Genomic DNA, 17191 nt, shown 5'->3' with positions numbered 1-17191 from the left:
TTCTCTGCATATTACTTTTGAACTTGAATTGGTCATGGATGATTGCATTATTTTGCCTTTCTATGTGAGGAACAAAGGAGGCCCAGATAGCTTAATTGAATTGTCAACAAATGGGATTTTCCAAATATATCATTAGTTTTTTTGATCAATTTTTTAAAAGAATTTTGCAAGGCTGTTATAGTTTATATTCACTATTTTTAGATAATGTTATATACTCCAATTTTCTTGAATTCTCCAGGTTACAACAGTTACATTTCAAGATTTGCCAGGTTGTAGTCTCTCCACACTAGCAGAGTGTCCAAATCTTCAGTTTTTGTCTCTTCGACGCTGTGGATTAATCTCTTTGCACAGCCTGAGTAACTGCAAAAAGCTGAAGCACATTGATGCCCAGGTATGTCCTCTGTTCTCCTCATTATTGATACTATAATAAAATAGAAAATGGGTTTATGTTTATATTTCAGCAATGACAATTTTGAAGAAATAGTTACTATAATAACCTGTAACTTAGATTCTGAAGATGTTAAGGGTCAAACAAAATTTGTGAGAACCATTGAGGAAAAATGATTAGGAAGTATGGCCTGGAAATCACTTAACTCTATTTGCAGATATAGTTATTGTTTTTGTTACTTTTTTGCTGTATGACAAATAACATTACTTAGTAAATTAAAACAACCAGCATTTTATTTGCTCATTGCTCTGTGGGCCAGCCATGAATTGAGGCCAGGCTTGTCTGGATATTTCTTCTGCTTTGTATTTTGTTGCCTGGGTCTCTTATGTAATTTGAAGAGGGGCCGGGAATGTCCAAAATGCCTTTTCTTATTTGTCTGGTGCCTTGGGAGGTTGGAATTTCAATTTCTCTTTCTTTCCTTCTCTTTATTTTTCTCTCGGTCTGTGTCTGTGTCTGTGTCTCTTCCATTTTGGGGCTTCTCTACAGAGTGGCCCAATCCCAAGAGCAAGCATTCCAAAAAGACAAGCTCCAATATGCAAGTGTTTATCAAGCATCTGCCGGCATCATGCTAGCTAGTGTTCTATTGGCCAAGCCTGAATTTGTGTGGGAGGGAACTGGGTGGTTGTGTGAATACTGGGTTGTGAGGTTTATTGGGGCCTATCAAAGTAACAGTCTCCATAATCTACCCTCTGGCTCCTAAGGAGTCACATCATTCCCACATTCAAAATACAGTCATGTCCCAGAGACCCCCAAGTCTCATCATCTTGTGGCAACAGACTTATACTTGAAGCACAAAATTTTCTCATCTAAATCAGATCCAAGTGGAGATGATCTGCTCAGATAGAGTTCTTTCAACTTGGAGATCTGTGAGATAAAATGAAAATTTATCTTCTCTCCTCCGTTCTCCCCACACACTCACATTCAGTGGCTTGATTAATTACAATAGCTATTCCCATTCAAAATGCAAGAAAATAAGAAGCTCATAGTGTCCCTATTCCATAGCTGAGCACATATCATCATTTCCTTAATAAGGGCTTGGTTCTGCTCAATGAAAATGGTTTTCTATGACTCTTGGTTCTGACCACTGGGGTTTTGACATTCTCAAGGTGTACTTCTTTTTCCGTGAGACGTGTTATTTGCAGCTGAGAATTTTCCTGAGCCTGTTTCTTTCCCATGGAAGATGTACTGGGAAGGGTAGGCTAGAAGCTTCTTTTCATTTGACTTATATTCTTTTCAGTTAACACAGTCCGTGTTTCCACCAACATGATTTTCTTTTAAAACTTTGTGGGTTTCTTATTTTTCTTATTAAGTTCCCTCCATTAGACAAAGACTATGCTTATAAATATTTTTGAGAAGATGTGTGGGACTACACACTTCAGATTTCTTAAAAGCCCATTTATATTTCTGAGGTCTTAAAAAATAAAATTGCTGTTACGTTCTAGGCACATGATCTCGACACTGCAACCATCTTATGCATTGCAGAGATGTGTATGTGTAGTAAAAGTACAAATCTAGACATAAGATACATACCTAATTCACAAGATTGGTGTTCTTTGGAGAGAAAGGGAGCAAAAGGGACTGAAGAGGGGGAGGTAGGGAGATTTCAAATTTTCAGTGTTTGGTTTCTTTAACAGTTTTAAATTAACTATGACCTAGTGTTCATTTTCATTTAGATTGTTTGAAATATTTTGTTACATGATCCTCTGTATTTTCAAAGATTAATAAATATAAAATAAAAAATAAAAATAAATAAATATAAAATCAGTCATTTATTAGGTTACTTAATATTTTCATCTAGATAGTATAACGTTCTGCATATTTGTCTTAAAAGCCAGAGGTTCGGTTATTTACTTGGCAATCATATCTCATCCTTCCTCTTTTTGTAAGCTTTAAATGTTCCATTAATAAGCCATTGACTTAAAACTAATTACATTTGTTCCTTGTTTTAGGAAAACCATATTGAGACTATCAGTTGTGAAAATTTGGAAAATCTCTGTGTTGTTCTTCTTAATAAAAATCAACTGACTTCTTTTCATGGTTTGGATGGCTGCACTAATATCCAAAATCTTGAACTCTCACATAATAAAATCACTCGAATTGGTAAGAACATGGGAATTTGAATATATTGACATTTATTTCTCATGGTTACATTTTGTTCCATTTATTCCTTTTCAAGAATAGGCCATCATTACTAATTTGCTTATTTTATTTATGCCATACATAATCTTTTATCCAATGCATGAAGGGAGTAAGATTATTTTTAATATATATACAGGAAATATGCTCCCACCACTGGCAAATGGCTAGTTATCAGTGGCTCCTTAAACTAGTATATTCACTTACCTATTCCTTTTTTCCTAACCAGTGCTGATCTGAGCTCTGCTGGAGAATATAATACGCTGGTTTGGTACCATCATATTTTTAAGGATCCTATGCTTTCTGTATTTAGCAGCTGTCATAACTGTTTCCTAAAAATCCCTGTCATCACTCCTTTCCTTGCTTTCCACACTGCTGGTACTAGCCTTTCCTTTTTTAGATAAGGCAGCTACCACATGAAAGAAAGAATTCATCGGTTTGAATCTCCCTAATCTTTCCCGTCTCTCCATCTGTATATCTATATCCCTATTTACGTGTATCTGTTTCCACCCTCATACTTTATAATCCATATAATTCAGTAATGAAAATGTCTTTTCTTGTTTAAGTCCAATCCTTCTATTTTCTATAAATATAATTGTCAGTTTCCTCTGATACTTTATCATTTATTACCTGTCTTATGTCAAACACTTCCTTTTGTTGTTTACTTCTACCATTGCCTCATCTCTCTTATCCTTTGCTGTCAAGTTTTGTGAAAGTCTTCTGTTCATGCTTTCACTTTTTACTACCCAACATCCCTCTTCTTCCTACTGAAACTCAACTTCAACTTACTTCTATACTGTTAGCTGTGTGATAATTCTAAAATAAAAATCGTGTTATATTTTTTACTACCTGGCTTTAAATTCTCTGTTACATTTTATTTAAACTTGTGAGATTTTCAAGGGACTTGGTGTAGGGGCTTAAATAATGGCTAATGAATAAGCAAGGATTGTTAACAAGTCAGGAACTAGATAAAAATTTTACTCTGGTGCAATACTAATAGCTTAAATTTTTGGACTCCTAAAAGGTACTGTCCTTTCCACCTCATAATCCTAAAATCATTAGGAAATATGGTCTGGACTGAAATTTCAGGGAGTAGGATGGGAGTAGATGGGGTGGTGGAAGTAAGTTCACTTTTCCCATTTGATTTAATTTTATTTTTGATATGTAAAACAAATATATGTTTCAAAGTCAAACTACATTTAAAAAGGCATACTCAAAGAGATTGATCTTTCATCCCAGTCCTTTTCACTCTGTTCTCCGGTATACTTTTATATATAGATGTTTTTGTATATATGCACATATAACATCTATATATGTATTTAATAATATGTGTATCACTTACATGTATGCATGTATGTACATATAAATATACATATATGCACACGTATATCTAAGAAGTGTATGTATATATACTAATCCTAATTCTAGGATTAAAATATAAAATATTTTAAGTACTGTCCTTTATCTTGCTTTTTTTCATTTAACAACATGTTATGGAATTCAGAGCATTCTTTTTCCATAGTTTCATAATCTTTGTTTTTGTTGAAGGACCAGGTTTTATTCCACTGGTTCCTGGCTGATGGACTTTGCATGGTTTTCAGTCTTCCACATTTGCCATAATAACTAATCTGATGCTTAATATCATTTTATACTTTACCAATTATATCTTTAGATTAATTTTCTGCAATATATATTGACGGTACAAAGGACATTATATACACATTAATACCAGTTTCTTCCACTTTTCTTCTATTGTTTTGTTCCTTTCTATTTCTGAGTTAAATATTTACTTCTTTTTTTATTCTTTTTCACTTCTGTTAACCTAAATACTTAAGTCTATAAATTTTTCTGTGAGCACTGCTTGGTCTGTAACTTCTGTATTTTCATCAGTTCTACAATTTTATGCCTTTTAGCTAAGATTTAAAATTTCTATATGGTAAGACCATTTTGTGTTGTTGCTGTTATTCTTTTTAGTTTTATTGCATTGTAGCGAGAGAATTATCTTTGTGCCATATCTGCTTTTTGGAACTTATTGTGATTTTCTAATATGTGATCAATTTTTAGGAATGTTTCGTGTGCATGTGAAAAGAGGTAATTGTGTTTTTAATTGGAATATAGAGTTTATATTTGTATCTCTATGTTCTACCTTGGTGATCATTTGATTTAGATCTTCAATATCTACTGGACCTACCAGAGACTGAGTTGAGCTAGTATAAATGTTTATTATTAGTCAGCCTATTTCTTTTTGTATATCCTTTGGTGTCCATTTTTTGAGTGTTCCTCCATGCTATTTTGTAGATATTCTTAACTGTGTTATCCTTATTGTGAATTTTAGCTTTGAAATTTGTTTCCTTGTCTCTTTAATGTTTTGAGACTAAATTCTACCTTGCCTGACAACATTTTCTTTTTGCTTGTATGGGCCTACTTGGCCATTAAAAAAACCCCACAAAACTTTGGAAATACTTTGTTTGAGGTGTGTACTTATACAGAGCATAGATTTGGGTTTTATTTTTTGATCCAGTTTTAAATGTTTTTGTTTCATATAGAGCATGGCCATTTGCATTTGTAATTCAACTTATATCCTTGGTGTTAGTACTGTCATTCCACTTGGGATGATGCTCCCTTTCTGGAAGGAGGCCTTGTTGATAATACATGGGAGCATCTCCATTTCTTACTTATCTGTCCAGTTTCCATAGGATTCCCTCTATACCAGTGAGGATTTAGCCTGGATTGTGTTTGTTGTGGATACTTACTATCCCACTTAGAAAAAATTCAGCTTGTAATTTCTTCATTTCCCATTTACACTGGAAAGATAGATTGGGGTATTTTTATTTATTTGTTGTTCATTATGAATTTCTAGAGAGAGTTTGGGGAAAGTTAGATCAAAACAGTCACTGTCATCTCTGATTTTTTTTAATATGGGAAAAATATAGTTGTTTTCACAAAGCAAGCTGTTACAGACATTTCAAGGCACACTTTGAAAATAAAATGTATACTATTTTTTAATATGTGTATTTGCCTGTGTGTCTGTGCTGCTTGCTTTGGGACTACTCATATTTTCTCCTGTATGGAAATAGGGATACTTTTGATACAATTTTTTATTATAAAATTTTATTTTAAAAGACAGATAGAAATACTTCTGTTGTTGTTGGAATGAAGGCAAGTTCATTGATAATGTATGTTGCTATATTGGCACACACTGAAGCAAGCTTAAAAAAAAGAAAAAGGCTGTTTGTGAGAAGAAATGCTTTAACTCCCATTCACTTCATTTTCATTGCCAGCAGGGCTGTATGGGATTTCTTGTAACCAGTGAATTTCCTGGGATAGGATATCTGCAAGATTTATGTGGAAACTGCCATACTATTAATTGATGTACTTGAGGTATCTTATGTAGTACAGAGCAAACAAGGTAAAAGACATCTTTGCTGTCTGTGGGGTACAATGAAAACACTGTATTTATTGAGTGTGAGAAGAGTATACATGAAAAAGTAGATTTTCTGAAGACCGTTTGGAGTCTGTTTTTCATCTTCAGGAACTGCTTGCAGAGATTCTGGTTGAGCTAAGGGAAAAGCGTAGATTTTGTCTTTCAATGATGTATTGATGCTAAGAACTCTTATGAAGGGGCACAAAGATAGATTTGTGTTTATAAGTTAATAGGTTACTATTCCATGCTATAATATTTCTTAAGGAGGTGAAATAAAATTGGAAGCAATGCCATGTATTCTACATTTGTAGTTTCAAGTTTAATTTGTTCCTAATTCTTACTAAGCTGTAGTTATTGCAGTAGTTAATATGTAAGATTACCTTTAATTACTCTTTTTATTAGAAAACATTAATGTGCATTTTTATTTGAATTTCATTGTATTTTAAGTGAATGAGAATAGGAATTGTGTCAATCTGTTTAAGGAAATTCATTTGAAATTATTTATGCTAAATGTTTTCCATTCTAATGAAACTGTTTAATTACAGAAATAGAAGCACTGTGTAAAGTATACTTTTTAAAAGTAATAACTTAAAATGTAATTCTATAGATTGAAAGTTATATAAAGTTAATAATATATTTTTTAATTAAATAAAAATTAAGTATGTTTAATTTAAAGTTTAAATATATTGTATGCTGTGGCTAATTTAAAGACTACTGTGTAACATTTTAATATTTTCTATAATTGGTTCTATTAGTATAGCATGTTTTTGATTATAGAATATTTTGATTTGATCTGGATTTATTCTTGCATATTGTGAATGTCAAAATAATTGCTTAATTTTAATTTTTTAAGCTCACTTTAGTTGATGATTTTAAATATGGATATATTTTAATCAGACAACAGATTTTATCATACTTTTTATTAATCTAAAATGTTTTATGTTTTTCTTCCTCTGGAAGTTTTTTTTTCCCCCTGTACTATCTTTTATAACTCAATTTGGATGATTTGCATTTTAAATTTTAAGGATATGATATCATTATATTTCATGCTTTCTTTTGCCTGAAATATCCCATAAGTAAGTTTCAGGTAAAATTGGTAAAACATTTTGATTTCCAGAAGTAATATGGAAAATCATTCCTTGAATAGATGTTGAATATCTGTGAAAAGTTTTTCATATTTTGAATAGTATTTTTGACTTATTTTTTTAACGAATAGCCAAAGCAAATGAGAAATAGGTGATTTATAATTTATAGTCCAGTTTTCTTTGTTTCTTCCATTTTTATGTTGGGGTTTATTGACTTTCTAAGAGAAACATTCTGAAAGTAAATTAATTTGAAAAAATTCATACCATATGACGAAATTGTTTTCTAAATTTTATTTACAGAAAGAATACAACTTAATATGATAAGTAATAGATAACTTTTTTAACCACCATATATTTATGTGCTTTATATATTTACCTCATTTGCTTTTCATATAAACGCTATGAGTTAGTTACTATTAAATGTTCCTCCCCCCCCCCAGGTAATAGTTGAGGCACAGAGAGGTTAAGTAAATTATCAAAGATCATACAGTTAGTAAGTGATAGAGCCAGGATTTGAAACTCAGCAGTCTATCCCTAGTATCTAATTTTTTAATTGTCTCATTCTACTGCCTCTCCAATAAATACGCATTTAACACTTAAGATTATTACTATTTTATTAGAATATATTAAAACTCTTTATACTGAAAAGGTAGTGATTTTAAGGTTTATTGATTAATAAATTTGTTAATGAGAAAATTTATTGAGCACCTACTATGTGTAAGCACTTTTCTGGGCACTAGAACACAGTACTAGAATATTGCTGAGAATGCAGCAATAAGCAAAACAAATGAGTATCCTGACTTTCACCAAGATTATCTAGTGATATTTATATAGAGAAAAGAGAATGAGAATAAATTGCTATATTTCATTTGTTGAATATTGAGTAAAAAGGAAAATAAGTATGAAGTTAATGTGTAAGAGCAAATAATTATTTTTGTTTTCTCATTCACGAAGCTTCTATCTCTGCTATGTGAAGAAAACTTTTATCTGGAAAAACATGTTTCTTTAATGCCAACAATTAATTTGTTAATTTATAAATTTCAGGTGATACGTTCCTAGAAAATATTGTAAATAGATAGAAGTATTAGGATCCTTTTTTCCCCTGATGCTTTATTTTCAGATAATACTGCTTGCTGGAAAAGTGATACTAATATTATAAGTATGAAAAATATTGACATAATGCAACATTTTCACATAAGCTTGATTACTGTCTTGTCTCATAGGGGAAATGTGCCTGGCTTAATTCGTACTACCCAATGTTGTCTTTGGAACATTAGAAAAATTAATGAAGTAAAATAAAGCTCTGGATATTTTGCTTGTAGAAATGCTTTTCACTATTGTGTATTTAGTAAATTTCTTGTATTCCACTAGATGGTGCTAGCTTACTCTTTAGTTTTGAAATGCAACAATGCCCAGTACAAAGCTGAAAAGGATTTTACAGATCTGCCAATTTAGGCTTCTTAAGTTTACAGATGAAAAAACAGACCTACATAATTTTCATCAAACTCCTACCAGAGGGGGGCTAGAATCCAAGTTTTCTGATTCCTGTTTCAGTATTCCTGTTTCCATATAACATATATGATCCTGAAGGACTTTTGCATTGAAATTAAAAATCTTACTTGCAACTCAGCATATTTGTAGGTAACTGTCAAACATAGTAATCATTGAGCAGCTAAAGGAGGTAGACCTTTACCAAACGCTTATTTACTGAAAACCTCTAGCCTAATTTAACATCTTTAGTTTTGCTGTTCCTTACCGGAGAGGTTTTTCCCCCCACTGTGGCCGGAATGTTTTATTAGACCATTGGCTCATTTCTGTGGGAGGAATTCTTTGAAATAGATATTTGTAGCAAGTATAGCCAAATGCTAATTTTGCCATGGGCAAGGGCCCTTTGAGGGATAAACACACTTGGCTTCAGTTCTATTTTGTGGGACTTAGGAAACTTTTAAAGAGTTAATAAAGAATATATTGTAGCAGTGGACTCAAGAATATTTAAGTGATACTTTATATTTGTTATATTTACATAATTTGCAAGAAGCTCTTGAATATTTTTGTGGCGACTGTTCTGTTTTGTTTGGGATGGGGAGTGGACAAAATAGAAATGTTGACTGAGAGAGAATCATTTTCTTTGAGATGTTGAGAAAGTAATGGTATTCTAATGTAAGGCTTGCTCTAAGTCTCTTTTGCTCAGTTATTATCCTTCATTTGATAGCAAAGAACTTGTAAGATTAAAAGAAGGGTGGCAACTTATTCTAACTTCCTTCCCATCTAGAGTCCCCCTTTTTAGCCAAATGCATTGACTGGATCAAATTACTGTTTAATCAATTGTGTATAGACTTTTTTAAAAGTGTGTATTAATATCCTATTTCTTCAAAGTTTAGCTCAAACATTTGTCTTTGAAGTCTTATTTGGTCAGAACAGTTAGAGTCTGTAAGCTACTTGTCATTGAGGATAATTGTTAGGAAACAATAATAGCTATTAATATGTGAAAGCGTTGTACAAGCTACTTTAAAACATTGTTTTTAATCCTCTCAATAACGCAAGATCACCCTCACTCCACAAATAAAGGAACAAAGACACAGAGAAGTTAGGTAACTTGTTTATATTCATACAACCAAAATTTAGAATAGACCTGAATCAATTCATGGACTGTCTGTGTCAGAGCCTGTTTGTTTTTTATTATGCCATACTGCCTATAATCAACATGTACTACTGACCATGTTGTTAGCATAGTCGTAGAGAAGAAGCTATATACATGACTTTCATGATGATTGTGGGTTGTAGATCTTTATTCTTAGAGCCTATTTTTTTTTGCTTTAAATATTTTTGAGGCCATGCTATTTGTTTTATATAAATTTATAATTGCTGTATATTTCTTCTGAATTGACCTATTTTATTACTTTTAAATGTCCCTTTTCATCTGTAGTAAAGCTTCTGCCTTAGTCTTCTGTGTCCGATATTACCCAAACTGGCTTTCTTTTGGACTCAGGATCCTTTTATGCTCATAAAAATTATTGAGTACCTGCCTCAAACAGCTTTCATTTATGCACGTTATATCTATCAGTATTTACTGTATAGAAAAAAATGAGAAAAAGTTTATTCAGAGCTTAAGATAATAAAGCTTTTCCATTAGTAATAGTTTTAAAAATAATAAATGTAGTTTTTACCAAAAAGATATGGTGAGAAGAGGGTTATTGTTACACATATTTGCAAATCTCTTTAATGTCTAGCTTAACTCAAGACAGCTGGATTTCCGTATTTCCTTCTGCATTCAATTTGCTACAATATCACACCTCATGTAGCCTCTGGAAAACTCCACTATAAACTCTTGAGCAAGTGAGAGTGAAAAAGGCAAATAACATCTTAGAATTATTATGAAATAGTTTTGACTCAATACAACCTTTAAAAGTGTCTGTAGGAGGTTGGTCGCTGGACCACACTTTGAGAATCACTAGTTTGGTGTGTACATATCTTTTTCTATTCTTTTACTTACAATATTTCTACATGTTCTATTTTTGGTATGTCTCCTTTATGTAATGTGAAAATGTGTTGCTTTTGTTATTGTTTTATCTAGGCTGCCTGACAAATTTTAGCTTTGTTTCCAGCCTTTGGTCTCTAATAACTAATTAAGTTTAATTAACAATTAAGTGCAATTATTAATATATTTGAGTTTAAATCTACTATGTTAATATTTGACTCTATTTGTTTTGCCTGTTCTGGTGTTTCTCTTTTCTTGCCTCTTTTTGGTTTAGTTGAGGTTTTAAATTATTTCATTTTTTTCTTTCTATTACCAGTTACATATTATTTGACTATTCTTTTTGTTTTCTATAGATACAGCATGCCTTCTTTACCAAATCTAAGTAGATTTGGTACATTTTCAAAGCAGTTCTAGGGTCTTAGGAAATTTAAACTTTATTTACTTGCTCCCAAATTAATGTGCTGTTATTGCCATGCATTTTAGTGTGTGTGTGTGTGTGTGTTTGCAAGTATTTCTCCTTTTTTGAGATAAAATTGATATATAACATTATATTTCTTTCAGGGTACAACATAATTTGAGTTTTGTGTATATACAGTACGAATGATCACCACAGTACATCTAGTTATCATCTGTCATTATACAGTTGACCCCCATTACCCAATTTGCCCTTCCACACCCGTTCTCTATGATAACCACCCATCTGCTCTCTGCATATATGAGTTGTGTTTTGGTTTGTTTGCTTAGTTTCTTAGATTCTGCATATGAGAGAGATCTTTGGCTTTTGTCTTTTTCTGACTTATTCCACTTACCATAATGCCCTTGAGATCTATCCATAGTCACAAATGGCAAGGTTTCATTCTTTTTTATGACTGAATAATATTCCATTGTACATCTAAATATCACAATTTTTTAATCCATTTACGCATTAATGGGCACTTAGTTTGTGTCCATATCTTTGCTATTGCAAATAATGCTGTAATGAATGAACATGAGGGTGCATATATCTTTTCATGTCAGTGGGGTTTTTTTCTTTGAATAAATATCCTGAAGTGGAAATAGTGGGTCATAAGGTAGTTCTATTTTTAATTTTTTGAAGAACCTCCATGTATTTTCCATAGTGGCTGCGCCAATTTACATTCCCACCAACAGTGTGAGAGGGTTCCCTTCTCTCCACAACCCTTCCAACACTTATTTCTTGTCTTTTTGATAATAGCTATTTTAACAGATATGAAATGATATTCCATTGTGATTTTGATTTGCATTTCCCTGATGACTACTGATGTTGAACATGCCTGTTGGCCATCTGTATGTCTTCTTTGGAAAAATGTCTGTTCAGATCTTCTGCCCATTTTTTAATCAGATTTGATTTTTGCTATTGAGTTGGAGTTCTTTATAATAATTTTGGATATTAGACCCTTATCAGACATGTGATTTGCAAATATTTTATCCCATTCAGCAGGTTGCCTTTTCATTTTGTTCATAGTTCCCTTTGCTGTGCAGAAGCTTTTAGTTTGACATGTTCCACTTGTTTATTTTGCTTTTGTTGCTTTTTCTTCTGGTGTTAGATTAAAAAAAAAATCATCCAAGACCTATGTCAAGGAGTTTATCACCTATGTTTTCTTCTATGAGTTTGATGATTTCAGGTCTTATGTTCAAGTCTTCAATCCATTTTGAGTTAATTTTTGTGTATGTTGTAAGACAGTGGTCAAGCTTCATTTTTTGCATGTAACTGTGTAGTTTCCCAACACCAATTATTGAAGAGACTGTTTTTTCCACATTTTATATTCTTGGCCCCTTTGTTGTAAACTAATAGACTATAAACTAACTGGTTTATTTCTGGGGTCTTTATTCTGTTCCCCTGATCTATGTGTCTGTTTTTATGCCACCACCATATTATTTTGATTACTATAGCTTTGGTGTATAGTTTGAAATCAGGGAGTGTGATACCTCCAATTTTGTTTTTTCTTGAAATCGCATTGAGTATTCAGGGTCTTTCGTGGTTCCATATAAACGTTACAATTATTTATCCTATTTTTGTGAAAAATGCCTTTGGAATTTTGATAGGGATTGCATTGGATCTGTGGATTGCTCTGGATATGGGGATTCTAATGATATTAATTTTTAAATCCATGAGTACAGAATGTCTTTCCATTTATTTTTCTTCATCAATTCTTTTCTTTTTTTTTTTTTAAAGATTTTATTTATTTATTCGACAGAGATAGAGACAGCCAGCGAGAGAGGGAACACAAGCAGGGGGAGTGGGAGAGGAAGAAGCAGGCTCATAGCGGAAGAGCCCGATGCGGGGCTGGATCCCATAACGCCGGGATCACGCCCTGAGCCGAAGGCAGACGCTTAACCGCTGTGCCACCCAGGCGCCCCTCATCAATTCTTTTCATTAGTGTTTTTCAGTTTTCAATATACAGATCTTTCACCTTCTTGATTAAATTTATTCTTAGGTAGTTTATTTTTTAATGCAATTATAAATGGGATTATTTTCTTAATTTCTTGCATAATTGCTCTGTCTTTTCAGATTGTTTTCTGCCATTTAAAAAAACCACTACTGTAATAATATTGTTTTGTAATTTACCCTATTCACTTCATGATAAATTGTTAACATTTTTACATGTTGTAATTTTTTAAAAATTGTAGTTGAATTGATCAAGTAAGAGATATTTGAGCAGAGATTCTGTCTATATTATTTTTCCATTTCCATGTGGACATAATACAGGGCTGAAACTAGTAGAATGAGTCTCTGATGAATTTTATATTACAAGTAAAGCCAGTTTTGAAAAAATAGATTTTGATATTTTTAGTAGAAATGTGGTGACTATAAATGATTTATATGTGTTTATATGTAGGATACTCTATGCTTATTTCAAAAAATTACATAAGATTTTGTCATATACCAGTATTAAGAAAATAAAACTGTAATAACGTAGCTCACAGCTAAATAGAAATCTAAAAATCTCTGAGGAATAACAAATATAAAATGGTAAACAAAATGTCCTTTTATATATAGAAGGCATTTATATGAAAGAACAAAGTAATCAAAATAAGAAATCACTTGAAATGAATGTGGTAACTCTTCACCCAATCATGCTTCCTTTTCCTATATAAATAAGTATACTTAGGGTAAAGTTTAATTTAAAAAAGTTTGGGTAATTAATTAAGTAAAGTTTAACTAAACAGTAGAAAAAGTTAAATAATACCTGTCACTATTGCAGTATATATATAAAGAGATAAGCTCTAGGCATGTAATTTTTATTAATATTAAAGAAACAGCTAACGTTTTAGTGCTGCTTTTGAGATGATGACTTTAACTACTACTGAAGTCGAACACCAGTTTGAATTTTTAAAAAGTACCATGATTTATAAAGTAAGCAATTTTTGAAATATATTAACGTATATAAAATAATCTTATGATGAACAACAACAACAAAAATCATCCCTATGTGAATTACTGGTTGGGAACATTCCTTTTCAGTCAATTTTTCTACAAACAGTTTACTAAGATGAGACATATTTAAAAACTCAAAAGCATTGTTTAACAATAGAGCAAGAGTGTATATGAAACTGTTTTGACTTCAAAATTTTAGACTGGCTTCCTCATGCTAAAGATGATAAAATTATCTCATTTACACTTCCATCTCCACCTTCCAATTTTGCCAGTTATAGTATTTTCTTTGTTGTTTAGTACATTAGTAAAAATGTGCTTTTGATTCATGTATTTTAGACAATATTAACTCCTCTTTAAGAATATAAAATAAATTAGAATATTTATACTTTTTCCAATCTTCTTTTCCCCTTACAATTTTTATTATTCACTTCAGGTTTTAGGACTCTATGTATATATCCTTTAGTGGCATTAGATCTGTATGACAATGGGTTAGTACCAGTTCTTTTTACAACTGTTCCTTTCATCTCCTGCTTGTCTGGATTTCCTAGTTCATTGCCTCTTTTTAAATCTTATTTTTCAAAGAAAGATGGATCCTATAATCCCTGAATTCTTTCATGTTTGAGAATATCTGTCAGTTGCCTTCATTCTTGAATGAGAAGAAAGGTGTGCATTCTATTTTTAGGTAACATTTTCACTTGGTACTTTGTGGCACTGCTTCACTGCATACATGATACTGTGTTTTGCTATTGCAAGTTAGAGGTTAACTTGATTTTCTATCCTCATGACTGATATCTGTGAAGATATCTGAATAACACTCCTTGTCCTTAATCGGTAATTTAACCAAGAAACATCTTATAGTCAATAAATCCACATAAATTTGTTTTGGAATGTAATGTCCCTTTCAAACTACACATTAAGTTATTCCTTGTTTCTTGGAAATTTTGGTTTTTATATATTTTGGAAAACTTTTTTTATCTTGGTTTTTATATATTTGAAAACTTTTTTGTCTTGGTTCTATTTTTCAATTTTTCAATCATAGATGAACCATATTTTGGTTGTTTGTCCTTCATGTCTATTATTATTTAATTAATTTAATCTATGTCTTTTTAGTTTTGGCTTTCTTCATATTTTATTCTCAGTGTGATGATCTCTTTTTTGTGGGCAATTCAAACTTTAGCTCTCTGTTCTGTACAATGTTGTTTTAAAATTATTTATTAGTTCTGTCATGGTGTTACTTTGGTCCATTTGTTTACCTGCATCTGTTGTTTTAATATCTTTGAATTCTTCTTGCATTAAATTTCTTTAAATATCCTTCTATAGCCCAAAGCATTTTCAATATATTTTCTTCTTTCTCATATTTTCTTCCAAATAGAATCCTTACTGTATTAGTTATATGTTGTTGTGAAGCAAAGTACTCTAAAACAGCAATTTAAAACCACAAACACTTCCTTTTTCATATTTTCTGTGGATCAGGAATCTGGGAGTGGCTTAACTGGGTGGTTATGGCTCAGGATCTCTCAAGACATGACAAATCATGACAGCAGTCAGGCTGTCAACCAGGACTACTCTCATCTCAAGGCTCAATGAGGCTAAAAGATCTACTTCCAAGCTCATTCACTTGTTTGTTGGCAGACTCAGTTCCACACCTTTAAATGATTTCCTTTTTTTTTGTCATTAAGCTAATTTTTAGGATATATATATATATACATCTATCCTAAATATATATATATATATGTACATATGTGTATATACATTTATATATACACATATATACACACATATATGTGTGTGTATATATATATATATATATATATGTTTTAATGCACATCCTCCCTCACTGTTATATATAGGCAGATGTTTTAGAGATCTTACCCAGTCTCCATTTATTATTTCACTGAATTTCCTTTAAAACTTTCATCTTAAAATCTAAGAGGTATGCCCTCTTATCTCTGTACAGAGTTCCCCTACTTTGGCTATATAACAAATCCTTTTGATGAATAACAGTATCAGGGTTTCCCAAGTTTTTCTTCAGGTCAGCAATCATTGATAGTGGTGGTAGTCAAGATTAAATAACACTTCTATTCAATACTTGCTGTGATTTTTTTCCCCAAATAGATTGTTTTTAAATACATATTATGCAAGAAGTGCATTCTCATTCAAATTTTTTAAAAAACAGAATTACATCATGTAAGCAATAAAACATTGTTTACCCCTTGTCTTTCTTATTTTGTAAGAGTAACCACTGTTCACAGTTGTTTATGGATCAATCAAGATCTTATTCTATGCAATACAATTATAGATGTGTAGATTTAGATTCAGACTTATTCAATAGCTAAAAGCCTATGTATGCAAATTAGGTTTTACACACAGTAATAGATGATGGACATCCCTCTATGGCACACGACTTCATATTGAAGATTATGTGTATTCATTTTATAGATACTCCATACTTTATTTAACTATTCCCTTACTGATAGACATTTAACTTATATACATTTCTTTGTTTTAAACAATACAGAAAGGAGTCTCTCTACATTTTACTTTATAGTTGTGTGTGTATTACCATGTAATGGATTCCTCTAAGTAGAAATGCTCTGTCAAGTATTCCTCAATATCTGAGGCTTGAAATCATGGTAATTCCACCAAATTGAAATCTCAAACATTGTTGAGTAGACTAATTATACCTTCTCTGTATATTGGCTGAAAATCATGGTGTCTTAATATTTGAAATTAGCTGATAGGCTTTATTTAATTCTTCCTGTCCTAACATGTCACATACTGATACTAGTTTTTACATAAGCAGACAGCCCTACTGTGGAAGTATGTGTGGCATGTTTGAGGAACAGCAATGAGGTTAACATGCTAGAATGAACGAAGAGAAGGGTACAGTAGTAGAGGATCAGTTCAAAGATAGGGTTTTGTGGGCCATTTTAAGGACTTTTGAAGATGTTCTCTCCATAATCATATATTTAAAACATAGTCTACACTCCTTGTCCCTACTTCTGCATCGTGGCTTCCATCCTGATTACTCTATTATTGCCTCTAATAAACGTCTTCAGCTACTTCATGACTGCCAAGACAGTGGCCTCTTCATACTCCTTGCCACACTGTTGGCCATATGTAATTTAGTGTAAATAAAAATACCCATGATAATTGTAAAATGTATATTACTTTATTTTTATTTTTACTAACGAGCTGTCATCAAGGAATTCTGTTTGCCTTT

The 17191-nt window shown here is 31.8% G+C and overlaps 1 protein-coding gene across 1 annotated transcript in view; it reads left to right on the top strand.

Moving 5' to 3' along the window:
- Positions 1-17191, top strand: part of LRRIQ1 (leucine rich repeats and IQ motif containing 1) — a 177474-nt gene that overhangs the window by 28892 nt on the left and 131391 nt on the right. The window contains exons 9-10 of the mRNA XM_057316341.1: positions 239-391; positions 2398-2548. Of these exons, the coding sequence (XP_057172324.1) occupies positions 239-391; positions 2398-2548 (304 nt within the window). The remainder of the gene's footprint in view (positions 1-238; positions 392-2397; positions 2549-17191) is intronic.

Source organism: Ursus arctos, unplaced genomic scaffold (genome assembly GCF_023065955.2).
Source record: "Ursus arctos isolate Adak ecotype North America unplaced genomic scaffold, UrsArc2.0 scaffold_21, whole genome shotgun sequence".
Lineage (NCBI taxonomy): Eukaryota > Metazoa > Chordata > Mammalia > Carnivora > Ursidae > Ursus > Ursus arctos.
The sequence above is the reverse complement of the archived record's forward strand: the minus strand, read 5'-3'. Positions and strand labels throughout refer to the sequence as shown.